The sequence below is a fragment of the Saccostrea cucullata genome, unplaced genomic scaffold, assembly GCF_032062105.1.
Source record: "Saccostrea cucullata isolate Sc308-1 unplaced genomic scaffold, CSIRO_AGI_Scuc_v1 ctg383, whole genome shotgun sequence".
Lineage (NCBI taxonomy): Eukaryota > Metazoa > Mollusca > Bivalvia > Ostreida > Ostreidae > Saccostrea > Saccostrea cuccullata.
The window spans coordinates 344,305-371,794 of record NW_026933671.1 but is presented as its reverse complement, the minus strand read 5'-3'; the positions used below and the strand labels follow the sequence as shown (position 1 = coordinate 371,794).

At 33.1% G+C, this 27,490-nt stretch overlaps 1 protein-coding gene across 1 annotated transcript; it reads right to left on the bottom strand.

Moving 5' to 3' along the window:
• Positions 1-73: 73 nt before the first annotated feature.
• On the bottom strand, positions 74-25,937 carry LOC134238898 (tRNA (uracil-5-)-methyltransferase homolog A-like). Its single transcript, XM_062721014.1, has 19 exons — positions 25,476-25,937; positions 25,247-25,335; positions 25,034-25,109; positions 24,894-24,951; positions 23,837-23,909; positions 22,818-22,872; positions 22,633-22,727; positions 22,491-22,539; positions 22,312-22,375; positions 22,092-22,198; positions 21,789-21,932; positions 21,174-21,277; positions 18,201-18,249; positions 17,929-17,989; positions 17,705-17,826; positions 17,534-17,609; positions 16,930-17,046; positions 729-825; positions 74-227 (listed from the first exon to the last, which is right to left on the bottom strand). The coding sequence occupies exons 1-19, from the start codon at positions 25,875-25,877 to the stop codon at positions 95-97; spliced, it is 1,971 nt and encodes a 656-aa protein (XP_062576998.1). The 5' UTR covers positions 25,878-25,937; the 3' UTR covers positions 74-94.
• Positions 25,938-27,490: the final 1,553 nt, after the last annotated feature.

Here is a 27,490-nt window from a genome sequence, read left to right as displayed (position 1 = left end):
TCAAATATATTTTGAAATAGATGATTTGAGGACTAAAGGCTTTGTTTAAACTTTAAATAAAAACTCTAAACCATTACAGAATTTATGACTTTTATTAGGTACATGAATCTCTTTCAAACAGTATAACCAGTTCACAATGTTTAGTCTGGGGGAACATGTCTACAGGCACAGCTTTAATCGGCCGGTACGCCTGACCTCGCATCTTCTTAGAGGGTTGACGAACTAAGCTGTAATATAAAAGAAGGGAGTTCACATTTGTTTGATAATATATCATGCAATTCACTACACTGACCAGCATTTTTATTCATATAAATGATTCAAAATTATATGTCTATGCTTAAGGTCAGACGACACGTTCCTCAAATAAATGTTTTGTATCTTTTAGTATTATATAGAAAAATATTCACATTTTTCATTCTCTGTTGATTTCTATATTGTTTTAAAATTCTTTTTAAATATAAGTACACCAAAAAGTGTTTTATAAGCCATTTAGAAGATTACCCATAAGGGTTATATAAGAAATATGACCCTATGATATCTTGGCCAAATGCCTGGTAAGGTACCCTAATTTTTTGTAAGGAAACTTGTTTAATGACCTTAATTTCAATGACAAATTCTTTGGAAAAATTATATATTTTTGAGGAACGTGTCGTCTGACCTTAAGTCTTAAATAAAGGAAAAATTGTATAAGTATGTATCGTGGGTCTGTAATGACAGTGACGACTTACTCTACAAAATTGTTCATGGCTCCTCTGGGATTGCATGACACAAAAACAATTTTCTTCAGAAAAGGGGAATTCCTTAAAGCTCTGATAACTTGAGTGTCTGGAAATAAAATGGATTGTAGGCAACTTAATTAAACTTTACTCCAATTTTATCAATTTTAATGGTAGATAGATGTGTCACATTTCTACATGTATATATACAGTACATACAGGTAAAGAAGAAAGTCAGTTAAAATGAGATATCAATCAAGAGAACTAAACAGCATTGACAAGAGGGGAAATCAATCAAAATCTAAATGAAGAACTAAACTGCATCAGATTGTTGTTTCTGCATGCGTCATCACATAATTATCAAAACTTACCCACATTTCTTTGTCCATGAAATCAAATCCCCACAAACCAATATTTTTTTCCTCAATTCTCAAATATTTGACCCCATGAAAATATTTGATTTTACAGTTAATTTGGATTAACTAATCATTTTTATTTTTTTTAGTTTTTATCAGGAAGATGGAATAATCCATACAGAGTTTTAGAATACATAAACAAAACACAACTACATGTATAAACATTTGGTATGAAATTTGTTGGTCAAAATATGACCCCATTATAGGTTACACTCACAACAAGAGGCCCAGGGGCCACATCGCTCACCTGAGTGAAAGACCTTTACTTGCAAGAATTATGCATGCATGTAGATGTTTGTGAATGTACTTCCTCTTTTTAATCATTTACTGTAATTGGGCTTGATCTAAGCATAAAATTGCTAAGAATGGCTTTCTTTTCAACCGGTGCTTAATGCCTATCTTGTTCATTATCAATTTAGTCATTAAGAGGTCAATCTCAGTATTTCTGCAGAATATAGAACTTGTACTGTCAACTCTGAAGTGTAATATACTTTTATTGAACAAAAACATTTCTCTCCTTTTTTTTTTTTGGGGGGGGGGGGGGGTAACATTAACTATGATAGTTATAATTAAAACAGAAAATGTGAATAAGATTTTACTTTTATTTCTTAACAGAATTCAGCAGATTTGGTGAAAATTTATCTGACAATTAGTAGATACCCGTAATATATAATAAAAACTTAGAGGAACTAATAACAATCAACTATCTAAATTTTATATTACTTCAACTGGCATATATGCACACAGTATCAAATATGCAATAGTGCAACAATTTTGTAACAGAAATGCAAAACTTCCTGACACTAGCAATACAAGTAAACATGCAATTAGATGCTTTGCAAACATTTCAAACATTTGTTTAGAGGAAAGTTCAATACATCAAAGAAATCATTTGAAGATATACAAAATACACTGTATTTATTTTTAAGTTCACTTAGTAGTAAATCTTTCCTATACAAAACGAAAGCGAAAATTGGAAAGATTGCAACTGAAAGTGAATAATTATATAATGGTCAACAGACTCTGACTTTGAATATCAACTTTTATTTTTAAAGAATTTTTAATAAGTAAAACGTTTAATTGGAGTACCTGCAGGAATCAGATAACCTAAACTTGATGGTATTATTCCAAAATGGAATGATTAAGATCTTTTTGCAATCAATAATTTTGATTTTAAAGACTAGTCATGAGAAATTATAGTGATCCACCTTTTTTTTCCTCTCTTTTATAAGAAAAATTGTAATGTTATAAAGAGGTAGGTTTACCTCCCTTTACGGGCTGGCCATTGACCCCCTCTTTCCATACTTACCTGGGTATAATTGTTTAATATATAGTTGATTCTCATTAGATTATAATATAATGGTGGTCACATATTAAATATCTCAATGCTGGAGAGAATTAAATATCAATTTATATGGAGTTAACTAAAATCAGCAATATATACTAGTAACTTAGAATGAGTTGTCAGTTTCTCTCTGATTATGCAGGTTGCTTTTCCTATTCTACACAGGTAACTATAAAGCTAGTAAAGGTAAATGTTCAAAGTCATTTCTGAATGTTTTGAAATACAAAAAAAATACAATAAACTTAAACATTTTAGGACAAAAAAAAAATCAAAAAAGATAAATTATCAAGTCGATTAAAATATTTCAACACAAAGTTTCATATATACAATGAACATTATTTCAAAACAAAATGATGTAAATGATGTATACCCAAAAAAAATAAAATCTCTAACCGAGTTGTGCTCTGAAAATTCGTGTATCAAATTCTAATTCAGCTACAAAGTCACTCTAAACAAAAATCAATAAGTATCCTGGATAGATAATGGCTTTAAATAAAGTGTGTGAACATTTGCATGCAAGTATTTCATTTTGAGGTGCATCTATTGGTTAATTTGTTGACCACCCAGTCTGTTTGAAGCCTTAGCAATTGTGAATTATCTACAATACTGCATGAGGTTGATTATAAAGTAATTACATAAAGACTTGAATTACATGTATGATAAAGAATTTTTACACTGAAAATGTAACATTACATTTGCTCTGGAAAAAATATAAATTCATGCACACTGTAAAAGTTTATTCTCTCAACATACATCAGTATTGTTCTGTATGGACTAGACACATTAAGACATAATATTTCTTTTCAGTAATTTTTTCATGAAAAGATATAATATTCGTTGAATTTACTTCATAAAACTATAGAATACAGTGTTGAACATATATCAAAGATACCAATCACTTGATGCAGGTGTATATTTCTAATACAGCTCTAAAATTATTTAGCAGAACTCATTAATTTCTTTAAATTAAACTTTGTAAACAATTCATGTAATCTCAAAACATTACATTTTAATATATTCAAAATATCAAGTTCATAATACTCATGTATCATTAAAGAAAAGAATGTAAACATAAGGGTGAAACTAACTCACAAACATTAATACAGTATATACATAATTTATAAATATTAACACATAATACAATGATCATCATTTTTTTGACATGAATGATTGTCATTGATGGTAAATGAAATTTCCTTAACATGCAACATTCAATTATTTTGTACATTTATTGTCTGTTGAAAATTATAAACCGAAATAAAAGTGGTAATGAAGGATTCCTGTTTAGTCCAATTGTTTTGTGATCATTAATGAGCATTTTGCAATTTTTTTTAGGCTATTCCATGCATGCATATAAAAAACAGTTTAAAGTATACATATGCCTAAAAACAAACAAAATTTTACATCAAGTAATTGGTGCCTATAAGATACTGTATACAGGGAAATATTCAACCCATTTTATTTTTCCCCCTGTCGTCCATCTTAGAAGTAGACAAATTTAAAACGGGGTAAATTAAAAGAACACAGAATGATTTCTTCAATAAAACTTTGACTTGGGAGAATTTAAAACATTTCAAAATAGTGTGAAAGGGTGAAAATACACTTCCAGGGTGAATATTACCCTGTATACAGTAATCAATGTACCAAATGTCACTAAGTGACACTGGAACATTGGTAGGTGGGAGAGGGGACAAGATGACATATCTCCCCCAAATAAATACTCTTGCGTCCCTTTTATCATACTTATAAAGTATATGTACAGTAAACCATTTTATGGTCAGACCAATATGCCTCAATCACATCAGTTTCACAATGAGGGAAGTTTGTGAAAATCAAATCAAGTTGTGAACCTGAATCATGAGTTACTTTTTGTACAATTTGTGTGCACTTTAAATTCAACTTCATAAAGTTAAGAAATTCTTTGTGACCTGTAAACAAATCAAAATTGAAATCTCCAAGAATTATCAATTTTTTCTCCGTGTCTACAAAAGGTTTTAAGTGCAACATAACTTCACGTTCAAATTCTTTAAAAGAACATGCTGGGAACTTGTATAAAACAACTATCTGCACTTCTCCAAGGTCTCTGAAATTTATTGAAGCTATGATGAATTCAAGCAAAGTGTTGCTGAATTTTGAGATACATGTCATCATATGGTCTTGTTTAACGTATAATGCTGTTCCATGATGAGGACGATTGCTGTTACTTCTCTTTTCATGATTAAACAAAGTCAAGTAACCTTCCATCATGAAATCCTGTTCATCATTGATGGTTAATCTTGATTCTGAAAAACCAATAACATCTGATGCTACAACATTGGGTTCATTTTTAATTTCATCGAAATGTTTGTGAAGAGATCTTGCATTATTAAACATAATTTTTAGTTTGTTCTGCTCTATTTTGTACAATGGAAGATAACACAGTTTTAGAGGTGCTTCCTTCCTCATTCTTTCCATTTCTTCTACAACTTTTTCATCAACAGTTAATGCTTGCTCATTGAAATTCAGAATGTGCAACTTGTCAACAGATCTAACTCTACTAAGAGCTACATAATGAATATGGGGTGTTTTCCTTATCTTTGACTGAGACAAATCTACTACAATTTCATCAACAGTGCAGCCCTGAGCCTTATGAATTGTCTTACCAGCAGCTGGTCTTAAAGGAAACTGTATTCTTTGATATGTAGTTGAATTGAAAACAAAAGATCGCTGACAGTCAAATATTGGTGTCCAATCATCCATAACATCATCATGGAAAAGATGTCTGTATTTCTGTCGAGCAATTCTCCCTACTGCAGTATCTAAAAACTTCACCCACACTATACTTGGCCTTGTTACACCAGGTAATCTGTTTTCAACAAGAAATACAGTACATGATGAACCATTTGTCAAGCCATCAGTAACATCAATATTAACTGTAATGTCATATATCATTCCAATGGCTAGAGTTAGTCTTGTCATGAGGTTTGCAGTTTTGCTTACATCATCTTGATTTTGCAATGATCTGAGTAGTCGTTCTTTCACAGACTTACTGTGGTCTTGGAGGACACTGTCAACAGCTTTTACAATGACTTTTTCACCAGGAAGTTGCTTTATAAGTTTATTGTTATATTCATCTACTTTTGCATTCATTGTGAAAAGATGGGGAGCATTGTGTGGATAATTTGGACTATTTTCAGCAATGATGCACTCGTGAATTATATCCAAGTCCTCAGAAGTCATCACATTGTGACGAAGATGGTTTAAAAGCTGTGCGAATTCTAAATCATCCTTTTGTCGCATTACTTCATCTAACTCAAATAAGGTGAAGTTTTCCCTCCAAAGATTACATGCGAGTGCTTGGGCATTTTGTTTTAAATCCTGAAAAATCCATCCATCCATGATTGGTTTTAGTTGAAAGAAATCTCCAACAGCAATAATACTAATGTCTCCAAAAGGCCTCTTCAAACCAGTTAAAAGCTGAAGTCTATTGTTGATGAATTCCAACTTTGCATTGCCAACCATTGAAATTTCATCTATGATGACAACTGACAAATTTCTGTATTTAGTTCTAAATGTGTTCAGTTCATCACAATGCATGTTTTGCTGCCTCTGGTTAATTTTCTGATGAAATGCAGAAGCAATTGTTTGACCACCAATGTTAAATGCAGCTTTACCAGTGTATGCACAAAGAAGAATTCGTATATCGTCTGGATTTTCTCCCTCTTTAGCACATAAATACCGATGTAAAGCTTGATAAAGAGCTCTGATTAACACTGACTTCCCAACGCCTGCACCTCCTGAGAGATATGCATGAATAGGTTCCTGTTTACATTTGATCCAATGCATAACATGATTGAAGAATTCACGTTGCTTCAAATTCAGACTGGCTACAAGCTTTAAATAATCATCATCAGGTAATCTAACAGAACTCTGCTCACTCAGTTGTCTTGTTGATGGAATTCCAACATCATTTCCGATATCATACTCTCTCTGTTCAATTGGCCTTTCAGGATTAAAGTGAACAAATTTTTCGGAGTCAACATTTCCTTCATATTCATCTTCTGCCTCAGTTTGTTGAGCACCAGGAGCTAATTCATCATATGCTTCTGTCAAATCATCTTGCGCCATCTGTTCTGCCTGCTCAAGCGCATCAGCATTGTGTTCATACTGTTTAATTTTCTGAGTTAAGAAAAATTTCTTCTGGTTAAAAGACTGCTCAAAGCTCTGCTGTCCACACAGAAGATCAGAACTTTCATTTCGCCATGGAGTGAACAGCATTAGTTTTTCTCTATAGTAATTTTCTGGGTCTGTCTTTAAACTAAAGCGCACGTATCTTAAAACTCTTGGCGTTTTTCTGCGCTTGATTTTGATTCCATTTTTCAACACAACTAATGTGCTGTCATCATTAAATTCACTTTCAGTATCGGATCCACTGTCTTCATTTTCTGACTGGTGCATCTCATCATCATTGTTTTCCTTTTCAGACAACTCGGTTATATTTTCTTTTGGGAAAACTACATCTATCTGTGAGACATAGTCAGCTAAACACCAGTTTTCAAGTTGTTTTGGACGTTTTGCATATCTTTTGACTATGTTACTGCATTCTATGTCTGTGGAGTTGGCATTCAACTTTTCAAGTTCTGAATCAGGTTTCACAAGTATTACACGGTCATCAGCTGGAGATGTGTTTATAAACATTACATCTCTTGATGCTTTTGTAAGTGGCATTTGCAAAACCAAATATGCTGCTTCTTGTGCTCCAACTTCAACACTGTTGAGAAATTGATTTCCAATGTGTCTAACTTGTCTCTTAATGTCAAGATTGCCCTCTCTTGCTTCTTTTGCAGCTCTACTCAGAAGATCACTCATACCCCTTTGGGATTTACTTATGTATGAGACAATGTACATTGCACAGGCATATGGGTCCAAGACATACTGAATGTCAATATTAGCTGCCCATGCATGAAGAAGGGTACTGTTGTAAGAATTCACTCTAAGGTCATAGGGTTTGCGCTTTAGAAATACTTTGGGTCCTCTCAAGGAACTTCTGATGCATTTGATATAATCATCTTCAGATAGCTGTACTACATCCTGCAAGAACTCTTGAAAAGTGAAGCTTACATCACATCCATTTTTAAATTCATTCATTTTGTCCTGCATAGCTTTATACATCTTCTTGTATTTCTCAACTTCACTGTCCAAAGGTTCTAATATCATTGTAGTTTGGAGTGGTGGAAGTGGAAATCCAAATCTACAAACAGCCTTTCCTCTTTTTTTGCATGTTTGAGAATGTTTATGCACCTGTAATTCTAGCATCTTGTCTTCTGTATTTCTTTCACATTTTAAGTAGCTATCAACAAATGCAACAATTTCCTTGTTATCATTTTCCAAGTATTTTGGAGCATTTTCAATCCAAACAATCATGTGAACATGTGGTGATCCTCTTTGTTGAAATTCAACCCTATAAAAGAAGTCCTGTACCTTGCCAATAGGCGCATTTTCAATCCAAACAATCATGTGAACATGTGGTGATCCTCTTTGTTGAAATTCAACCCTATAAAAGAAGTCCTGTACCTTGCCAATAGGATGATGATCACTCTTAATCACAGTATTCAAAAAAGTCCTAAAACGATGATCAAAGTACCTTGTACATGTAATTGGATCTTTTTGAACTAACTTTGATTTTTCAGTCCAAGTCATGCTCTCAATTTCTGAATCTGTGTACTGTCTGTCATCATTTAAAACTCCTAGTGCCCTTATCAGGTCATTCCATCGTGTATCTGCAGCAGAAAAGGACATAAACCAAGTTGGTAGACCAAGCTGTCGTATCATTGCAAAAACATCTTTCTTCCTTGTTTCAAGATATGGCGGCGAATTTCTCAACTGTTTGAATACATAAAATCCCTCATTGTGTCTAACAATGTTGTTAATTTGATCAGGATTTCTTATTTCATTTGCAGTTAAGATTTTCCCCTTTGTTTTGCACTTTCTAAGAGCTAAATTGCATTTGTCTGTTACCTGTTTTAGTTGAATTTTTTTCAATTTGAAAAATAAGTTTGGTACAGACTGTGCAGCACGTCTATCAACACTTCGTAATTCCCACTTGGCAATATCAGCATATGAAACAGGTACCTGACGCTGATTGTTTTCTACTCTTCCTTTACCACAAAATATTGTTGGAAATGACAAATACTCAGCCATCTGATCTTGATACAAACTAAGTGGACGTTGTCCCTCTCCTGGAGCAAATGTGAAGACCTGATTCATATCATACGAGTCACTGTCTAGTAGTGTATCACAATTTCCATCCTTACCGCTACTATCAACTTCACAGAATTCATCAGAGTCTGATTCATCTGATTCATCATGCATTGTTGAACCTTGATTAGTATGACCCTCAATAAACTCTCTCATTAATTCGTTTGCTGAATTGGTAACTTCATGGAACCAGTTGTCATCTATGTTTATGTTTGAATTCTGATAATGTTCACTGTTTTTCATTAACCAATGTAAAGCAATCAAAACCTTTGTAGGTCGGATATTTTCATGACAATAAGAGTGCTGAAAAGATAGTTTTCGTTTTAACTTCACAGGTATTGTGATATTTTCATCAAGTCTCCTTGGAAGACTATTGATTGTTGGTTGTATGTCAACTGGCACATTTACAACATTTCCTTTTACAGAATACTGCCCACCTCTTGGTAATTCTCTTATCTGCATGAAAGGAATTCTTAAGGATACAAGCCTTTCTTCCAATGGTAACAAATTTAATTCACTTGGTTTTTGTACCCATGTCATTCCATTTGCAAAAGAGAGTTTTGGAGTTTGACTTCCTTTTAAGCTTGAATTGCAAGTGCTGCATATCCATTCCTGCCCATTTACAGACTTTGTATTAGTAAGATACTTTCTTTTGATTTCAGCATCCAACAAAACATTATCGACATTTGAAACACTTTCACGAAACCATGTCTGTTGGCAACATGTGCATACAAACACAGGACCCAATCTTACATTGTTGTGAAAATTGTCAACACACTCCTCTGCATCAATTCCAAATTTACTTTTTCTGTATCTGTGTTTTTCAGTTCTAATATAGTCCAAATTCTCCCGTGAGTGTGCTTTTGATTGTTTTGCAGCAATATTTTCTGATGTTCTATATTCTTCATTTTTTCTTTTTTCTTTCTTCTTTAATCTCTCTTTTTCTAACAGGTTAGGATTACGTCTCATTTCCTTTTTCTTCGTTAAATCTCTCATTTGCTCATCATGCCTGTATTTTTCTTCTTGCCTTTTAAATCTCTTACTGTCTCTTTCCTTGTCTTTAAACTCTGGATCTTGTCTCTTGTTTCTCATACTGTCTCTTTCCTTGTCTTTAAACTCTTGATTTTTTCTCTTGTTTCTCTTGCTGTCTGTTTCCTTTCCTTTATACTCTGAATCTTGCCGTTTGTTTCTCATACTATCTCTTTCCTTGTCTTTAAACTCTAGATCTTGTCGCTTGTTTCTCATACTGTCTCTTTCCTTGTCTTTAAACTCTGGATCTTGGCGCTTGTTTCTCATACTGTCTCTTTCCTTGTCTTTAAACTCTGGATCTTGTCTTTTGTTTCTCTTGCTGTCCCTTTCTCTTCCTTTAAACTCTGGATCTTGTCGCTTGTCTCTCTTACTCTGTCTTTCTTTTCCTTTATACTCTGCATCTTGTCGCTTATTTCTCATACTGTCCCTTTCCTTGTCTTTAAACTCTGGATTTTGTCTCTTGTTTCTCTTGCTGTCTCTTTCTTTTCCTTTATACTCTGAATCTTGTCTTTTGTTTCTCTTACTGTCCCTTTCCTTGTCTTTAAACTCTTGTTCTTTTCTCTTGTTTCTCATACCGTCTCTTTCCTTGTTTTTAAAATCTGGATCTTGTCTCTTGTTTCTCTTACTGTCTCTCTCTTTTCCTTTATACTCTGAATCTTGTCTTTTGGTTCTCTTACTGTCCCTTTCCTTGTTTTTAAACTCTGGATCCTGTCTTCTGTTTCTCATATATTCTTTCATGTAATCCTTTTTATCTTTCTTTATGTCTGTTGTTTTTAAGTGACCATTATTACTACCAACAAATTGTTTGTTTGTGAATGCAGTTGTTGTTGACTGATCTAATCTACAATATTGATGTACACTTTGATTATTGCTTGGGAAGCTATGAATAAGTGTACGAAAGGCAACAGGCATCACTTCAAATTCAGTTGCAAATTCAATGTGCATACTTTCATACATTGCATACAGAAACCCTAACAAATCATTTAAGCAGCAACTGTGTCTCATCAAAGACTTTCCATCACAATCAGACAAACCATTTTCCCCATGTGAATGCGAGTCAAAAAAATAAAAATCATTGTCTGAAGCTTTGTACAGTGCTGAACATATCGAGCCAATCATTATTAATACATATCTAGATAATCCCAATGCCTGTTGCAGACATTCATGTAGAGTCTGAACTTGATTTCTGTTATCATCTGTAACTAATAAGCCAAACAATGTATCAAACTTATCAACCATGTGGTGATTTTCACCAGAATCAATATGAATTGGTAATTCATCAAACATCAGTAATCTACTTTTCAGTTTTCCAGCACTCTGAAGATTCTTCACAACTGTGTTGTACAAATTATCTCCCTTGAGCAGAGTCTGGTCTAAAAAGGAACTAGTGAATGAAAAATTTTCATATGAATTTAACAACATCATGAGTGAATTGCATGTACACTGATTACCTCTTGAAAATGATGAAAACCTCATGCTTCCCTGATGAAAAGACCCAAACACCAGATTATCTGAATTCTGATGCATACAATCACCTTGCAGTGCATGTGTTGTTTCATTTGGAATATTGTTCATTGTAAATTGAGTAATATTCTGAGTTGTAATCTGAGAGAAATTCTGAGTAAGCAACTGAGATGAATTCTGAGTAAAAATCTGAGAGAAATTCTTCAAAGTGGTCTCAGGGAGAGCCGCAGAGACCACTGTCACAGGGGTGGTAGAGATCACCCCTGCCGGTACAGATGTCATAGGTGTTAGGACGTGGCCTACACCCAGAGGCACAGATGGTTGGACGAGGCCAACATCTGTGGGGCACTTATCACCCACATCTGCCTTACAAGATTTCGTCTTCTTCACAGCAGCTTTCTTCCAGCTCTTCTTCCTAGGCATTCTCTGATCTACAAAAATACAAGAATATTATAATCTATACTATCTAAGATTGGTTAGAGTATCCTATACTAGATACATACATATATTCTCAAATTATTAATGCTGCCATCAGTGACTTTCAAAATTACATGAAAAACATATGCCAACCTCCATTCAAAGAGGGTGCTTTGGACAGGTTGGATGACACCGTATAAACCGAGGTTCTGTGTCGCAGTAGGCGTTGGCATGAAAAAGATCTCTCAATGGCCCCAACTGCCGAGTATAGGACAAAATTTGCAGCTCTCCACCAGAAAGTGGTGGCATCTTCATACAAGTGAAAAATTCTTGAGAGGGACGTTTAACAATATACAATCATTTAAAGAGGGATGCAAGTTACATGTAATTCATAAACCATTTTCACATAAAACTTACCTTTAAGATGTGTCACACATTTCCAGAAATTATATGTACCATATAAACTGTAAATTTATCCAACATATACTAGCAAACAGTTTTGATGTAATCATCCAAATTACACACATGTACCTAACTATTGTGTTATTTCATAAAATTTGAAGGTTTTTTTTTTGGTTTGAATTTTTACCAAAAAAAGCTCTACTGTTATAACAGTTTAACAATATATATATATATCTATATATAACAATACTTATAACAATGACACTTGGATTTCATTAAAGTTACTGCTTCTTAAAAGTGCATCATAACTCAATATCAAAGTCATGACAAAGATTATCATATTGCATAATCGCACACCAAAAAAGTCTTGTCACAAGTAATGCAAAATGACGTGAAAAAATATTTTAGTACAGATATTGTCAATTAAACAAGAAATTGACATTGGATTTATACAGAAATGAATCCCACCATATGGTAAGCGCCCAGGGGCAACAAAGTTAAAAAGCATATTTATAGCATGTAGGTCACAGTCACAAGGTCATTGTCATTTGAAAGAACTTGATTAGTGAAGTATGCATACCAAATATAAAGTCTCTATCTCTCATGGTTCAAAAGTTATGGTGAAGGTTCAAATGAGCTATATTTAGCATATAGTCAAGGTGAAAAGGCCATTGACTTTTGTATCAAATATATAGTCTTTATCTGTCTTTGTTCAAAAATTATGCCGAAGGTTAAAGTTTGCTGACAAAAAAGCTATATTTAGAGTATAGGTCATAGTCAAGGTCACATAGTCATTTAAAAGAGCTTCATCAGTGGTGTATGCATACCAAATATAAAGAGCGAAGGTTCAAGTTTGCAGGAAAAAACTATTTTTAGCATATAGGTCAGAGTCAATGTCACAAGGTCATTGACCTTGGTGTCATTTAAAAGAAGTTTAATAGTGGAGTATGCATGTCAAATATGAAGTCTCTTTCATTCATGGTTCAAAAGTTATGACATAGGTTAAAGTTTGCAGACAAACAAATAAACAGACAGGACAAAAACAATATATGCCTCAGATCTTTCAATCAGGGTGCATAAAAATATGCATTGAACACAAATTATGTACTTATTCTTTCAGCGACCTTTAACTTGCCCAAAAGACCTTGAGTTAAATTTATGACACACATTCAGGTCATAAGCAATCTTTGAAATAGTGTAAAAAATGGAACTTGCCAAGTTTATCCATGAGAAAAATATGGACTTGACCCTGATGAATGTTTTGTTTCAGTGACCTTGAACTTAACAAATGACCTTTGGTCATGGTAATGACACACCCTCAGGCCACAAGCAATCGAGTAAAATAGGAACTCACCAAGTTTATCTATAATAAAGATATGGACTGGACACAAATTATGAATTTTTCTTTTATCGACCTTAAACTTGCTCTGATTTTGAACAAAAATGTATTCCACCATTAAGCATGCCACAGAGAAGATAATGTGAAAATTTCAAGCATCTGTGAAAATGTGACAAAAATGTTACCATATATCCCTATTAAGGTTCATAAACCCTCTGCTCATTCATATAAAATGTAACTTGTACCTTTAAGTTAATGGTTTTCCAAAAGAAATGTGTTTTATAAGTAAAATACAAACGGTTATGACATAGCTTGCGGGGCAAAATTCACTTCAACTTGGCAAATTTATTAAAGATTAGTAAAGACAAGATCACCCGTGGTTTTCTGATGATGGATGGGCCAGTAAATTTTAGAGGTCCAGGGGTCTGACTGGAAAGATAGTTTGAGAAGTTTTCCTGAAGATTGTGTAAGATTACTTAGATAAGTTCAACAGAGAATATAGGTCCCATTTGGTTCGGCAATGAAACATTTTAAAAAAACTGTTAATGCTAAGAAAACCATATTACTTTACAAATTAATACGTGAACACTGTCAAGAATGATCACCAGTTCAAGGTAAATAATGGTGGAAACAATATTAAGGCACTGAATGGAAGCTAAATTTTGGTTTGAAATTTTAAGGAGGCTGGGTGGTCGAGGCCATTTTTAGACCATTTTGATCTCCTTTAGAAGAAGAGCTCTATATAATTATAAAGATATGATAAAATGATTAAGGTTTAAGGTGGCTCATTACATCCACAGTTTATTTTAGATTTCATTACAGCACCACTTATAATGTAGATGTCAAATATCCAGAACGAGGTATTGATATCATAAATATTTTTTACAGAATTTTTTATCTATTGTCTAATTTTAGTGAAATGTTTTATTTAAAGTTTATTATTACCAGAATTTGAGAACTTTCAGTGTCAAATGATGGGCATCTTCTTCAGACAAGTACACACTGTCACAGTGAAAATACCTCATTAAAACCTACTATTAATTTTATTAAAAAAAAATAATTTTCTCCCAAAAAACAATATATGTCATTATCTTTTTAATCTGTGCACAAAACATTAAGAAAATGAGTTCTGAAGAGACAAGGCATGTATTTCAATGAATTACATGTGACAAATTGAATGAAGAATGTCTAAACGAAATAAAAATTCCAATTTAAAAAATATTTGGTATAAAAAGTCCACTTTCAAGAGTTATCTTTCCTAATTAGCCAAGACTCAAAACACTAAGGAACGTTTGACATCTAAAATTCAGAACAAAGCTTAAAATTCTCAGAGTATATATTTAAATCAATAAAGCAAACATATAAATTAACATCAACACAGTAAATAATGCAAAGAAAAAAAAGTGTTTTTTAATTTCAATATGGTTGTAGATTTCAACTCTAAATTCCTCCATACAAACATGTCATTTATAGAGCTCACTGCATGCATCGCTATGAAATTGCACAATACATGTACTTGTTTGTCGAAGATTTGGCTGTTGTTTTCTTTTGTTGAATTGTTTCTGCTTAAAAGCAATTCTTCTTGGACTATGCATAATGTATCTGTTACTTTGTTTTCACTGTTTATAGCACCGCATGTTTTATCTATTTTTAAAGCATTTTAAAAGGTCAGGGTCATATGATAGAGGTGCCTGTATAATTCGTCCCCAGAGGAAAATGGTCGAAACAATAGAGGTTTTATTTTTTTGTGTAGTACATCATCAAAAAGTGGTGTAATGACTTATGAGCTTCCTTAAAAATTAAAATTTATGAAATTTTTCTTTGCCAAATGATATTTGACAGCTTAAGATACCATATTCCAAAATTTAAGTTATATCTGGTGGTTAATAAAAAAATACTAGTACTTTGTTGACCACCTAGCCTCCTTAAGAAAAAAATTTTTCACAACCACCTTAGAAATATTTTTGAGATTACTAATTTTTCAACATATGTAGTATATAAGTATAATTATAAATGTTTAAATAAAAAAGAACTAGGCTATTTGTTCATCTTCATTTTATGTAGTTGATTTAGACTCCTGATTATATAACACATAAAACATTACAATAATAATTAACAACATGAACATCTATATTATCCTTTTATTCTACTGGTATCTCTTTTTTTTAGTTACATTTTACTATACTTTATTTTAGCAAATTGCCAGGAACCTGTAGTAATATTCCTCTACACCATCGACACAAAATCACATGCAAATATGTTTGATATATGTAGGAGTTTCCTTTCTGCAAACTTTTATAAACGAGTTGTACTACTTCTTTTACTGACAATGAGTCATCCGCATCCTTAAATATCAAACCGGTTCTGAAACGAATAGTGGAACTTTTTATTAATCTTTTTACACTCGTAAAATGTAGCAGTGACTTGTTCTCCGTGTGATTTTTCTCCGAAACTTTATAAACTGCGCAGTATTTTGTTGCGCCGAAACACTCTGCAATAACTGAATAAGACTGTATGAATAAATATACTAAAGGCTGTGATTAATCAGATAAATTTAACTCTTTTCAAACCTTACATAATGAAACTATCAATCAGCAATGATCAATGAGTATTTTTCTTTACGTTCCGCGTTTCTACAAAAAATCTTCCAGAGTATACTCCACATCAAGTATGGCTGCGCCTCGTTTTCAGATATTGGTACACCGCGCCCGATCGAAAAAAAAAATAAACAAACTCAGTCCTCTGTTGATTTTATTTCTGACGTACACAAACTATATAAAATTGATTCTGCATTCAATAATGCAGAATCACTCACTACCTGAGGGTGCTTCAATGTAACTATAACCAATAATTGCTTTGCTGTTCTTGAAAAGAATTTTTTAAAAAGATTTTTCCTTTCTATTTCTATGTTAAACTTTGATCCCCCATTGTGACCCCACTCTACTCCTGGGGTTCATGATTTGAACAAACTTGAATCTACACTATCTGAGGATGCTTCCACATGAGTTTCATGTTTCCTGGCCCAGCGGTTCTTGAGAAGAAGATTTTTTTTAAAATGCCATTAATTTTTAACAAATTCATGATTATCTCCCCTTTGAAGAGGGCGTGACACTTCATTTGAACAAACTTGAATCCCCTTTACCCAAGGATACTTTGTAGCAAGTTTGGTTGAAATTGGTCCAGTGGTTCTTGAGGAGAAGATGAAAATGTGAAAAGTTTACGACGACAACGACGCCAACGACGACAACAACAACGACAACGACAGACGACGGACAAATTTTGATCAGAAAAGCTCACTTGAGCCTTCGGCTCAGGTGAGCTAATAAGGTTATTATAATGAGCATAAAATTTTCAAAATGCTGTCTTAAAAGTTTGTTGAAATCTCTGTGTCATCAACTTATTTTTCAGCAGCCTGTCTTGGTTATAAAAGTTGATTATTTTTCAGAGCATGTTCTTGATTATCCAATAAGTTGGGAGACACAAACACAAGTGATGGTGGATACTGTTATATAGATAAGGAGAACTGATAATGGAAAACCTTGTTATACAGTTAATCATACTAACGTAAGCCTGCTCTGGGTGGGTCTACGATGGCTACCACATCTTCTGAGGTGATGGACTTCATGGTCTGTGTGATGATATCCTCCGCTTTACAGCAGTGGTACGTAGCATTAGTAATGTCTGAAATCACAAGATCACAAAGCTGCATGATTGTCTCTGAATTCTTTGAAATCTGACATGATATGGTATACAATAAATAGTGCAAACTAAATTTCAAGAGAAATTCTAAAATGAACATTTATGAAGAAAAATAATCAATTACCGTATAGCGGGGTTTTTTGGTGGGTGTAAAATTTGGCGTTTTGCCCGCTCAAAGGTATGCCAATAATTTTGGCGTAATTTATTTTAGTGGACGTAGGGTTTTAGGTCTTTGCAGATGAACACTAAGAAGAGTACTGACTATTTTAACGGTTAAAATTTTAGTGGACTATCATCAAAATGCCAAAATTAGCACCCCGCTAAAATTACCAGCTATACAGTACTTTATATATGTTACAGTAAATATGTGTAATCAGGAATTTCATGTATTTCCTGAATTTTAGAAAATACATGAAATTCCTGATTTTACATATTTACTGTAACATATACATGTGGGTCTGAAATTTACCATTAATCTGTGCATTTCTCTTGGCATTTTCTATTGCCTCTGGACACAACTCTATCCCTATTACTCTGGATACTCTCTAAAAATAAAAATGCATTTTATAGGTAACTCTTTTCTATGTTCATTATCTTGTTTTAGCCTTTTAAGTGAAGATCTATGATAGTTTCTATGTACCTTGGCCAAGGTCAGACCAATGGTTCCCGTCCCACAACAGATGTCAAGAACAGTGGTTGCCTTGGTAACTCCACACCACTCAGCGATCTGTTCATATAAGACTTCTGCTCCTGGTGTATTAACTAAAAAAATATTTTGTTAATCTACATTTACTCAGTACAGAGTGATTCAATTTACAATATATACAACTGATTGAAATGACTTTACAAAGTAGTTCAATTTACCCTGGAAAAAGGCATCTGGAGAAATTTCAAACTTCATGCCTAGGAGGGTCTCCTCTATATTCTGTAAAATGCATCAAAACCGGAAAATTCAGAAATGTGTATTTTGTCAATGGCTGTGTCAATTCACTTCAATCTTTATGAAATATTCTCAAAAGTCAGAAAAATCTATTCAACTTAATCTACATAATTACATAAATGATGATTTAATGAACAGTTTAGAACACTTGACCATATATATAAAATAAATGGAGAGATATAGGTGATTAACGTACAGTTTTACCCAACACGTGTCTGTATGGCTCATTGGTGTTCCCTGTCATTCTGTTCAATAGAAATGTATAAGGGCTATTCCAGAAAAAAATATATGGGAGGGTTAGAAGGCACTTCATATATTTTTGTATGGGTAATGGGGACTGGAGCAATTAAATTTGCATGGGTGGTTGTCCTCATCCGTTATATTTTTAGATGGGTGGTTGCACTTCTTTATTTAAAAAAAAAAACTCTCGTCCTAAACAGTTGTAAAATGTATTTAACATTTAACCGATACTTACAATGAATTCATTTAACGTAGGTCGCGGGTTTGCAGGGCCTTTAAAAGTGTCCGAAAACATACCAGGAAAATTAGCTATATTATTTCTCTATCTTTGATTTCCATTCTCTGAAAATTTTATAAAATTCATCTGCACTGTTTTTGTGTAGTTGAATTCCAAAGATGTCATTGTTGTAGTAACATTTTCGACATTATCTATTGAATTGTATAGGAAAAACGTCGATTTTGGCTCATTTTCAGGCAAGGTTTTGATTTTAAAAAATATCAATAACTTTTAAATCGTGCAGACGAATTTGTTTATCCTTTGGTATTTAAAAATAGAAATGATTTAAAATAAATCAATGTGAAAAAATTAATATGTCTTCGGGTTTATTTTCTCGTAATTTAATTGTAGATAATTGCTTTTATACTGAAAATGTAGCATTTTTAAGAACAACGTCATAAAATATCGCGGCGTCACGCTTGACGTCGTGAATATCGATCTGATATACAGAGCAGAAAAAACAAATTATACTCATGTTAAAAAAAAAAAAAGAAGGAAATTCACGTCTATCTGCATTCAAATGACCAACATCATAATAATTCAATAAACGGATAAAACAATTATTAGACATGTTTCTCTTTACGTCTAATATTAGTGAAAATGTGTTGATATCTTACCGTTTCTTCTCTTTTTGTTTTGTTTTCTTCATGCGGGGATTCTCGCCGGAATTAGTAAAATAAAAGTGGCCTTGTATACCCCTCTGGAAATGGCAGACCCCCCCTTCCGTTGAAATAGTAGATCTGTGATAAGTTTGTCGGAAAAGTCGTATATGTATAGAATAATTTAGAAGTCAAGGACTAACACCCAAAACACCCCCCTGCCCCCGAAATATGTTTTTTTACGTTTTTATATATACGAGGGTTGTTCGAAAAGTACCTTTTTTATGTAACGTCATATGCTATCCAAAATTTATTTATTCAATGCATTTTTTAAAATATGGAATTGAAATTTTAAACCTATTCATTCTTTAATTTTGCTCTTTGCCCGAGATTACAGCACATGTACCGTTTCATAATTGAGTTCGACTTTACATCGGCAAACAGAGTTTTGACGCTGTTTACAGAGATAAAAGAAAACATACACATGCATGCCATATATGGTTGTGTAGATAAATCATCGTAGAAGGCAATGGTAATAAACAGTTTGTTGGTGCATTTCCTCTGAAATTGTAAATGAGTGTGTTTCTGAGGAGGGGGTACTGAGTGTAGTTCCCTGTGTTATAATTACAATAAAGGTTAAAATTTATCTCCGAAACAAGTGCATGTGCTCTCAGAATAGACCTGAGAAGATGCGATTGATAACACATAATGAAACGCTATCTAATACTTTCAGTGTTGGTCATTCGAATCGAAATAAGCCTTCATTATTTTTGATAACTTCAGTATGTTCTATGAATACTGTTACACAAAACTACCAATTTCAACGAGTTATATAGCTAGATAATGTACTGATTTTTTCATTTCTCATCGTGATGTCATAATCAGATGTGCACAAGAAAGTCGCTCAAATCATATAAATTGCGTACCCCGTTTTGACGACGTCAGCAAACCCGCGACCTACGTTAAAATGAATTAAAAAATATATATTTCAGAAACAATAGCCTGTAGTTTTTAGGTGGGATTTAGACTTGTTTTTTTTCTTCACATTTCCACTAAATAGATAATGCCCTACATAACTTAAGTGCATCCCCCCAACCCCTCAAAAAAAAAAAACAAAAACAAAAAACCCAGAATTTTTTGTTGTGAAGAAGGTTTACACAATTCACAAAATATATTTTAATTATTATAGGAATATCATTTCTACTAGTGCATGTTAACATGTATTAGTTTTACTCGAACTTTACAGATTTACAGTCAAGCATCAGAACAGATAAATACAAATCATTATTTATAGGGCTTTCAGTGGTATGTATGAAAGACCTAAAGGGGTACATTTTTTAACCTATAGGCTATAGGAACTCTGTGATCTATTTAAAAAAAAAGAACTTTGGACTTGAACTAAAAAATTTTAGTTGATTGTAAAGTCTTACAAAACTTTTGCTTCCGTTAAAATTTATTTGCATAAAAATATCTTTCTAAATTCTTTTCAAAAAGATTAAATCATTTTCAAAGTAATGAAAAAAAGAAAGTTTTGTGCATAATATTTAAATTTTCATTATATATTTATTAAGTTTTCTCTTTTTTAACAAGGCCCTGGTTTGGATAGATCCCAAAAGCGAACACTCAATTCAAATCTCATGAAGTGCAAATGCCAAATGCTAGAAAAAAGTACTGGTACATAAAATTTCATTTTTATTTCGATAACTTGGAACACAATTCTTAAAAAAAAATATCTTAAATTTAGATGGGTGGTCGTATCAAAATCATTTTTATTTTGATGGGTGGTGGGGGAGATAGCAATTAAAAATGTATGGGTGGTGGGGTAAAAATAAAAGTGCCTTCAACCCCCCCTCCCCCCCCTACATTTTTTTCTGGAAAAGCCCTAATTTTATACTATAAAATGTAAAACAGAGCTAGAAAAAGAGACTATGTGTCTATGTGGCAGCTTAGCCAAAAGCGTTTTAATCATCCTCTACTTATGCTTATATTAAAATGGCATCATTACTGTCCTGACATCAGACACAATAAATATAACCCCTCCCCCATGACTTACCTGTCAGAATACACCCTGAAATACATACAGGTGACACCACTAGTCTTCCCCTCCCCAGAAGAAAAGTATTCTCGTAGTCTCTCTTCCTCTTTCCTAATGTCTCCCTGTACAAAGAAATGAAAATGACATTGTTACTTGCTGTCTTGTTGCCCTTACACATAGACAATGACTTGAGTACTGTATGTGTACTTATTATAACATGCTTCATATTTAAGTGACTTTTGTGTGGATAAGGGTGCACTAATTTATGAATACTAGTAAGAATTCATGTATAAAATTAATACAATATACCGTGAGGACGTATGTAGCACTAATTCATGATTACACAAACAACCCAATACCTAGTGAATGTGATAAATTTTAAATATGTCAATTTATGTACACGTACAGTATTCTGCAGTGGATAAAATGAATATAAAATAAGAATGCCTTTTTTTATCAAAAAAAAATATTCCACCTATACATGATAAACTAACAGCATACACTCTACCTTTCAAATCCAATACATGTAGGTAGATGCTACAACCCTTGCACTCCTATGAACTCTCTAAATGTTAATTATAACCACATTCATCATAATATTGTTCTCTCAACTTAACACTGTCAGTATCTTACAGGTGATAGTTGCTGTGGATGGAAGTCCCCGATGGCCATGACGTCAGACCGAGTCGTCCGTACGGTCAACATTCTCCAGTGTCCAGCATGTGTCTCAGGGTTGTACGCACCATAAGGTCCACTTCTGATGAAGGTCTGGAAACTCTACATAGATATCTAATTAATTTAGTATCAGTCATTTCACAATTTAAAATCCATTTTACACAACATATGAAAACCTATTCTTTATTACTCTGTCAGAGAATGTCAATTAATTGCCTAGTTAAAAAAACATGTCAGACAAAAACATTACCAGTATATTACCTTGACAACAGTTTTCATGGCCTCCGGTATGTTGGTAAGACAGTGTGGCTCCCCGACAGAACTAGTTCCATCTTTATACTGGCCGAAGCGGAACCCTACTGTATTATCTGTCAATAAGAAAGTCAGGTAATGTAAATTAGCGGAATCAGAAGGAAAGAGGTAATCTAATCCTTAGTTTACAGCAGACACTACCAGTGTACAGGTATGACACACAACATACCATTTTTGTCCATGTCCTGTCCTATGGTAAACTCACACTTGTTTCGATACCCTTGCTGAATGGGCTGAGAAGAAACAATACACATTCATTTCTATAACTGATCATTTATTTTCAGGTGTGTTCATCACCAAAATCTTTATATGATTTTACAATGAGATGAAAAGTACACATCTACTTACCGATGGCTTGATTCGCTGTATTTCACAACAGTGACCCTCATATTTCATCCTGTATAATGAAGTTCACATGTATAAATCTTTACCCTCTAAGTAAAGTAAAAGTACCCCCAATCATTTTATGCCTTTATTCAATGGACAATACCTCTGCTCTGTTAACCAGTCCCTAAGGTCCACATTGCTTTTGAAGATCTGATTAGCATAGGTCTTCATCATCTTCTCAATTTCTTCTGATTTTAACTGAAAATGTATAAACACTGTGATTAAAAGAGGATATTTTTTCTATAAATGAAACAAAACAATGTTGGGTAGACAAGATAAGTGGTTTACCAATAGCTGCTTGTCATACGGCATATCCCACAGAGGACTCACAGCTTTCTTTAATCTACAATGAACAAGACAGCAATACTTGAATAAAAAATCCCTTTTGAAGGTACACCAACTGAAGATGCCTCTGAACAGTGTATAAAAGCAATGAATCATTATTTTTTGCAAGATATAGTCTCATAACTGCAAGGGTGTGTGCTAACAAATCAAGTAACATGCATTAGAAGGGCTGTGTATTGAGCAAAAAATTTCGATACGATACAATATTTTTAAAAGCGATATGCAATATATTGGATTCTAAAACAAGTCCATCAAAAAATCTAAATTTATATAATGCATGAATTTCATAAAAATTCAGTGTTCTTTAAAATATCCATTTCAAAGTTCTTGTCTCATTGACAATACAAATAACACTTCAAACTAAAATTTTTAATGACTGTAAAATCAACACGTTAAAAAAATTGTCTATGTATTTTGTAATAATTCTAAAAACTGTGTTATTTCCTTAATAATTATATGATTATTGATCAGTTTTCATTAAAAAAAAATGAAATATAATCTTTGTGATTGAAATTCTCATCTTTTTAACAGAAATAGAAGATAAAGTGCTTGTCTGATATGTATTGGAAGTTATTTTTTGATACGATATGATTCTTCAATATTGATACGTATCGATTTATATCGATATATTGACACAGCCCTATGCATTAGCGTGTTATGAAAATACATTTGCACGTAACTTATTATTCTTTGCGTAAGCTACAGTTCATGGAACAGCTAACTTAACAGCTTCCGGTAATTGTGAGCATGATTTTTGATTTTCGCTTATGACGTTTCACTTCCTCGGCATTCATCGATTGTGACGTCAAACTTAAACGCATGCTTTAACCTTTTAGCACCCTGTCCGTGTTATGGTGTTTTGAAAGCAATAGATTTCCACTCACTTTATATGCAAAAAAACATATAAAATGTAAATATAATGTAACAGGGACTATGTTTCCACTTGTGAGCTGCTGACCTACCTATCCTCTGGAGATAAATTTTCATCTTCATTGTCAGCCATTGGGCGGGATCTCTTTTCTGAAGGTTCACCATCTATAACATTTACCAAAAATAATTAAATCCATACCTACATGTAGTAAGACATTGACCAATCTTTTTACCTGGAATAGAATTATACTTTGATGAGTAAAATTAGTTTGTTTAAATTATTGTGAAGCTTGTTTGGAATAGTCTCAAGCTAAGGTTTAGAGTCCACATATAAATCTCTCCTGCTAATTAAGGCCAAAAAAAAATAATTGTTTCTCAGGCCAAAAAATTCAAAATTCAATGCAGCAGGCAATTTTTTTTTTTTTTTTTTTAGCAGGTTTTACACCTTTTTAAAGCCATTTGTTCAATAAAATGATAATATTTACTAATTATTCCTAAATTTTATTCTCTGAAAATAGTTTAATATGTATTCAACTTAAAATAATGTTATTCCAAACATTTATTTAAAAGTTATTTTATAAAAAAAACTGTGAATTTACAAGAAATATATTGGTTTTCTAATAAAAACGTCTTAGCATTTATGAAAGGGGAATAACTCTGTTTTCTTTTTCAACTTGGAAAAATAGAAAATTGAGGTATTTCCCTTTCATTATGTCAATAAAATTGATCGATGTGGCCATTTTTGAACTGATGGGGCGGTGCCTGAGAAACTATTGTTTAATTTTTTTTGGCCTAATGGTGCTTGATCACATAAAGTGAGCTAATCTTGAATAATTACAATTCTTTGCTGTGACATCCTGCTCAGTCAATGAGAAAATATTTCCATCACAATTAAAATCACTGATTGACATCCACAGTTAACAATAAAGTGCAATTGGGTATTGAAAGGTCCCATCAACCATATTTTCCAATATACTCGCATTACCGGTAGTCAATATTTTAATGTGCTAAAAATATTCTCTTAACATTTAACCACAGCCAGATTAAGAGAGGATCTTATATTCTTGACATGGGTTGCCATGATACTTCTTTGGGTGTCTATGCATGTTATTGTTTACTAAACAGAGATGTATGCTCAAGCTATCTTACCTCTTTGACCACCAGCTCTTCGTTTTGTCAATAACGGATCCGCAGTAGCACTGGCTTTCTGTAACAGAAATATGGAACATAAATTAAACTGATTTTTTATTTTCTAAGTTCCAAGAGAGAAAGAGAGAGAGAGAGATTACCTTTGCTGTTAACTTTTTGTCTCGCCACACATGTCCATGGATTTTGGCAATTGCTGACTCTCTCTCTTCCTCATTTCTAAAAGAAAGTTGAATTTATCAAAACATTATAAAAATATAGTTTTTGGCCAACTCAAAGAAAATGAAAACCATATAAATGTAATTATATGAGCTAGTTCTTTATCAAATAATGATCTCTCTATCACACATACTTACCTAAATGTTACAAAGGCAAATGTGGCTCTGGGAATGGATTTAATTTTTACTGGTTTTATATCAAGTTTAGCCAGCCTCTTCTTCAATTCCTAAATAAAGGGGGAAATTGACTTATTTATAGCACATGTATGTAGCTATGATAAAGTTTTGTTTCAGTATTTAGTAGAACAAGATTATCATAGTACTTTAATCCAGTAATGTTTCATTGACAATTTATGAATTATTTTACCTTAAATCCAAAACGAGGCAAGTTACAAATTTCTATTTTGAAAATCTCTGATGTGAATTCCTCTCGCCTGGTGTAGCCATAAGGATCCTTAACACTCCCAGTTCCTTCCGTGTCCTCCTGTCCAGCTCCCTCTGTTTCCTCCTGCCCAGTTCCTTCTGTGTCCTTCTGCCCTGTGCCTTCCATGTCCTCCTGCCCAGCTCCTTCTGTTTCTTCCTCCTGCTGATCTCCCTCTGTGTCATCCTGCCCAAGCTTGCCTTTTGTTTCCTCCTCCCCCTCTAAGACACTGTCTTTCTCCTCCTCTGCTGTATTATTTACCTTGTCTTGATCCACATTTTCCACCTGGTCCATCTCCACTCCATATTTGGATTCCTCCAAATTAATTTGTTTAACACCTTCTGACATGATTGCTGCTTTTTTCTTTAAATCAACTGTTTCCTTTCTTGCTGTGAAAGAGATTTTTGATTGTGGTACTTAAATTTCTTTTTTTTTTTTTTTAAAAAAGTCTATTTGTACATTTTGGACCCTCTGATCCTTACCAAGCTATATCTTTTAATATGGTTCAGAAAGAAAAAAAGCAAGAGGAAATTTAAACCATAGCATGGTTTAAAAACTTTTGTCCAAAAAAAAAAAGAAGATTTGATCAGCAGGTATTAGCAGCATCTCACGTACACCACCTGGTTCAGGTGGGAGACTACACCTTGTTTATTGAACAGGTAAAGGAAATTATAGGGGTAAATAAATAGAACACTGATTCCAATAAAACATTATGAAAGAAAGAAATTACAAACATGTTTAATTTGTCTACGCTTAGTCATTTGCACCAAGATATTGCCATTTAAAATCTGCTGTTGAGCAAATTTTTTCTTGAAGACACAGTCTGAATACATGACTTAATTAATCTTTTTCGAGCTCTAATCATCATTAAACTGAGGAAGCGTTTTAGCCATCCATGATATGCCTACAAATTCAATCATCTTCATTGAAAATTTAGTCTCTGAATGGGAATGCTCATGCTATTTTTGGCGAAATGAAGGTATTGACATTTAATCACAAAATAATTAGCAACCTTATAAAAGATAGAGCATTCACCACTATAGAAGGAAATGTAAAATACATGTATAAAATTGTTATTTAATAATATTTTTAAAAATTTGATAGTGATTACTTAGAAAATAAGAGGAAACTATATATTTCAACCAATTAAACTGGTAAGTCAAGATTCTTTAATTCTTGTGAGGAATATTTTTCTGTAGGAAAAGAATTACAGGCTCGGATTTATTGCTGGATTGTCCTGAAATGTTTGAAATGGGTGAGATATAATCTGGTGATATAGAAATCATACCGGGAACTAGGGGTTTCACAATACATGCTAATATAGGGTATACCACAATGCCAAAAAAAATTATGCTGTCAAAATGTAATTAAAATTTAATGAATGATGAGCTAAGGAAGTACATGCATGCAGCCTGCAAAGAACTTTATTACATCAAAATACTAACCTCTTTTGTTAGATCGTAAAACTTGATGCATTGCAACCATTAGATTGAATGTTTTATCATTAAAATGATAATGTCCTACAGACCCCGTTTAACTGTGGTGAGAGCTTGCCCTGAGACACTGTTTGATTATTCTAACTATGCAAACATCTGTCATATTTGTGAGACTTAATGCTCCCAAGAAATACGTTAATCTAAGAAAAGTTGATTTAGTGGGCGATATAGCTGGCTTCAGGTACGTAAATAAGGGTATGAAGGTAATTTTACAGTGTTCATGCTATGTTGCTAAATCTAGTCATTGTACAAGACCTGTTGAGTAATTTTTGACAATGTATAATGCTAGTGAGGTAATTCTGTATCTTGCTGGTCTGAAAAAATTAAGATGGATCAGGATGACCAGAGAGTTACTGTGCCATACCATTGAACATGTGTATATAAAAAGTGTGCTGTTTCTTAATTGATTTATTTCTCTATTTATTTATACTGCCATATCAAAATGTTACTAAAAGTGTGTTCCTA

What these genes read in the sequence shown, in the direction of transcription:
- LOC134238898 (XM_062721014.1), bottom strand. Translation starts at nt 25,877, where the DNA reads ATGTCAGAAGGTGTTAAACAAATTAATTTGGAGGAATCCAAATATGGA. An exon ending in ATCCACAGCAACTATCACCT is followed by an intron (nt 21,278 to 21,788) that starts GTAAGATACTGA and finishes TTCTTTGTACAG; the next exon opens with GGAGACATTAGGAAAGAGGA. An exon ending in GACACGTGTTGGGTAAAACT is followed by an intron (nt 17,990 to 18,200) that starts GTACGTTAATCA and finishes TGCATTTTACAG; the next exon opens with AATATAGAGGAGACCCTCCT.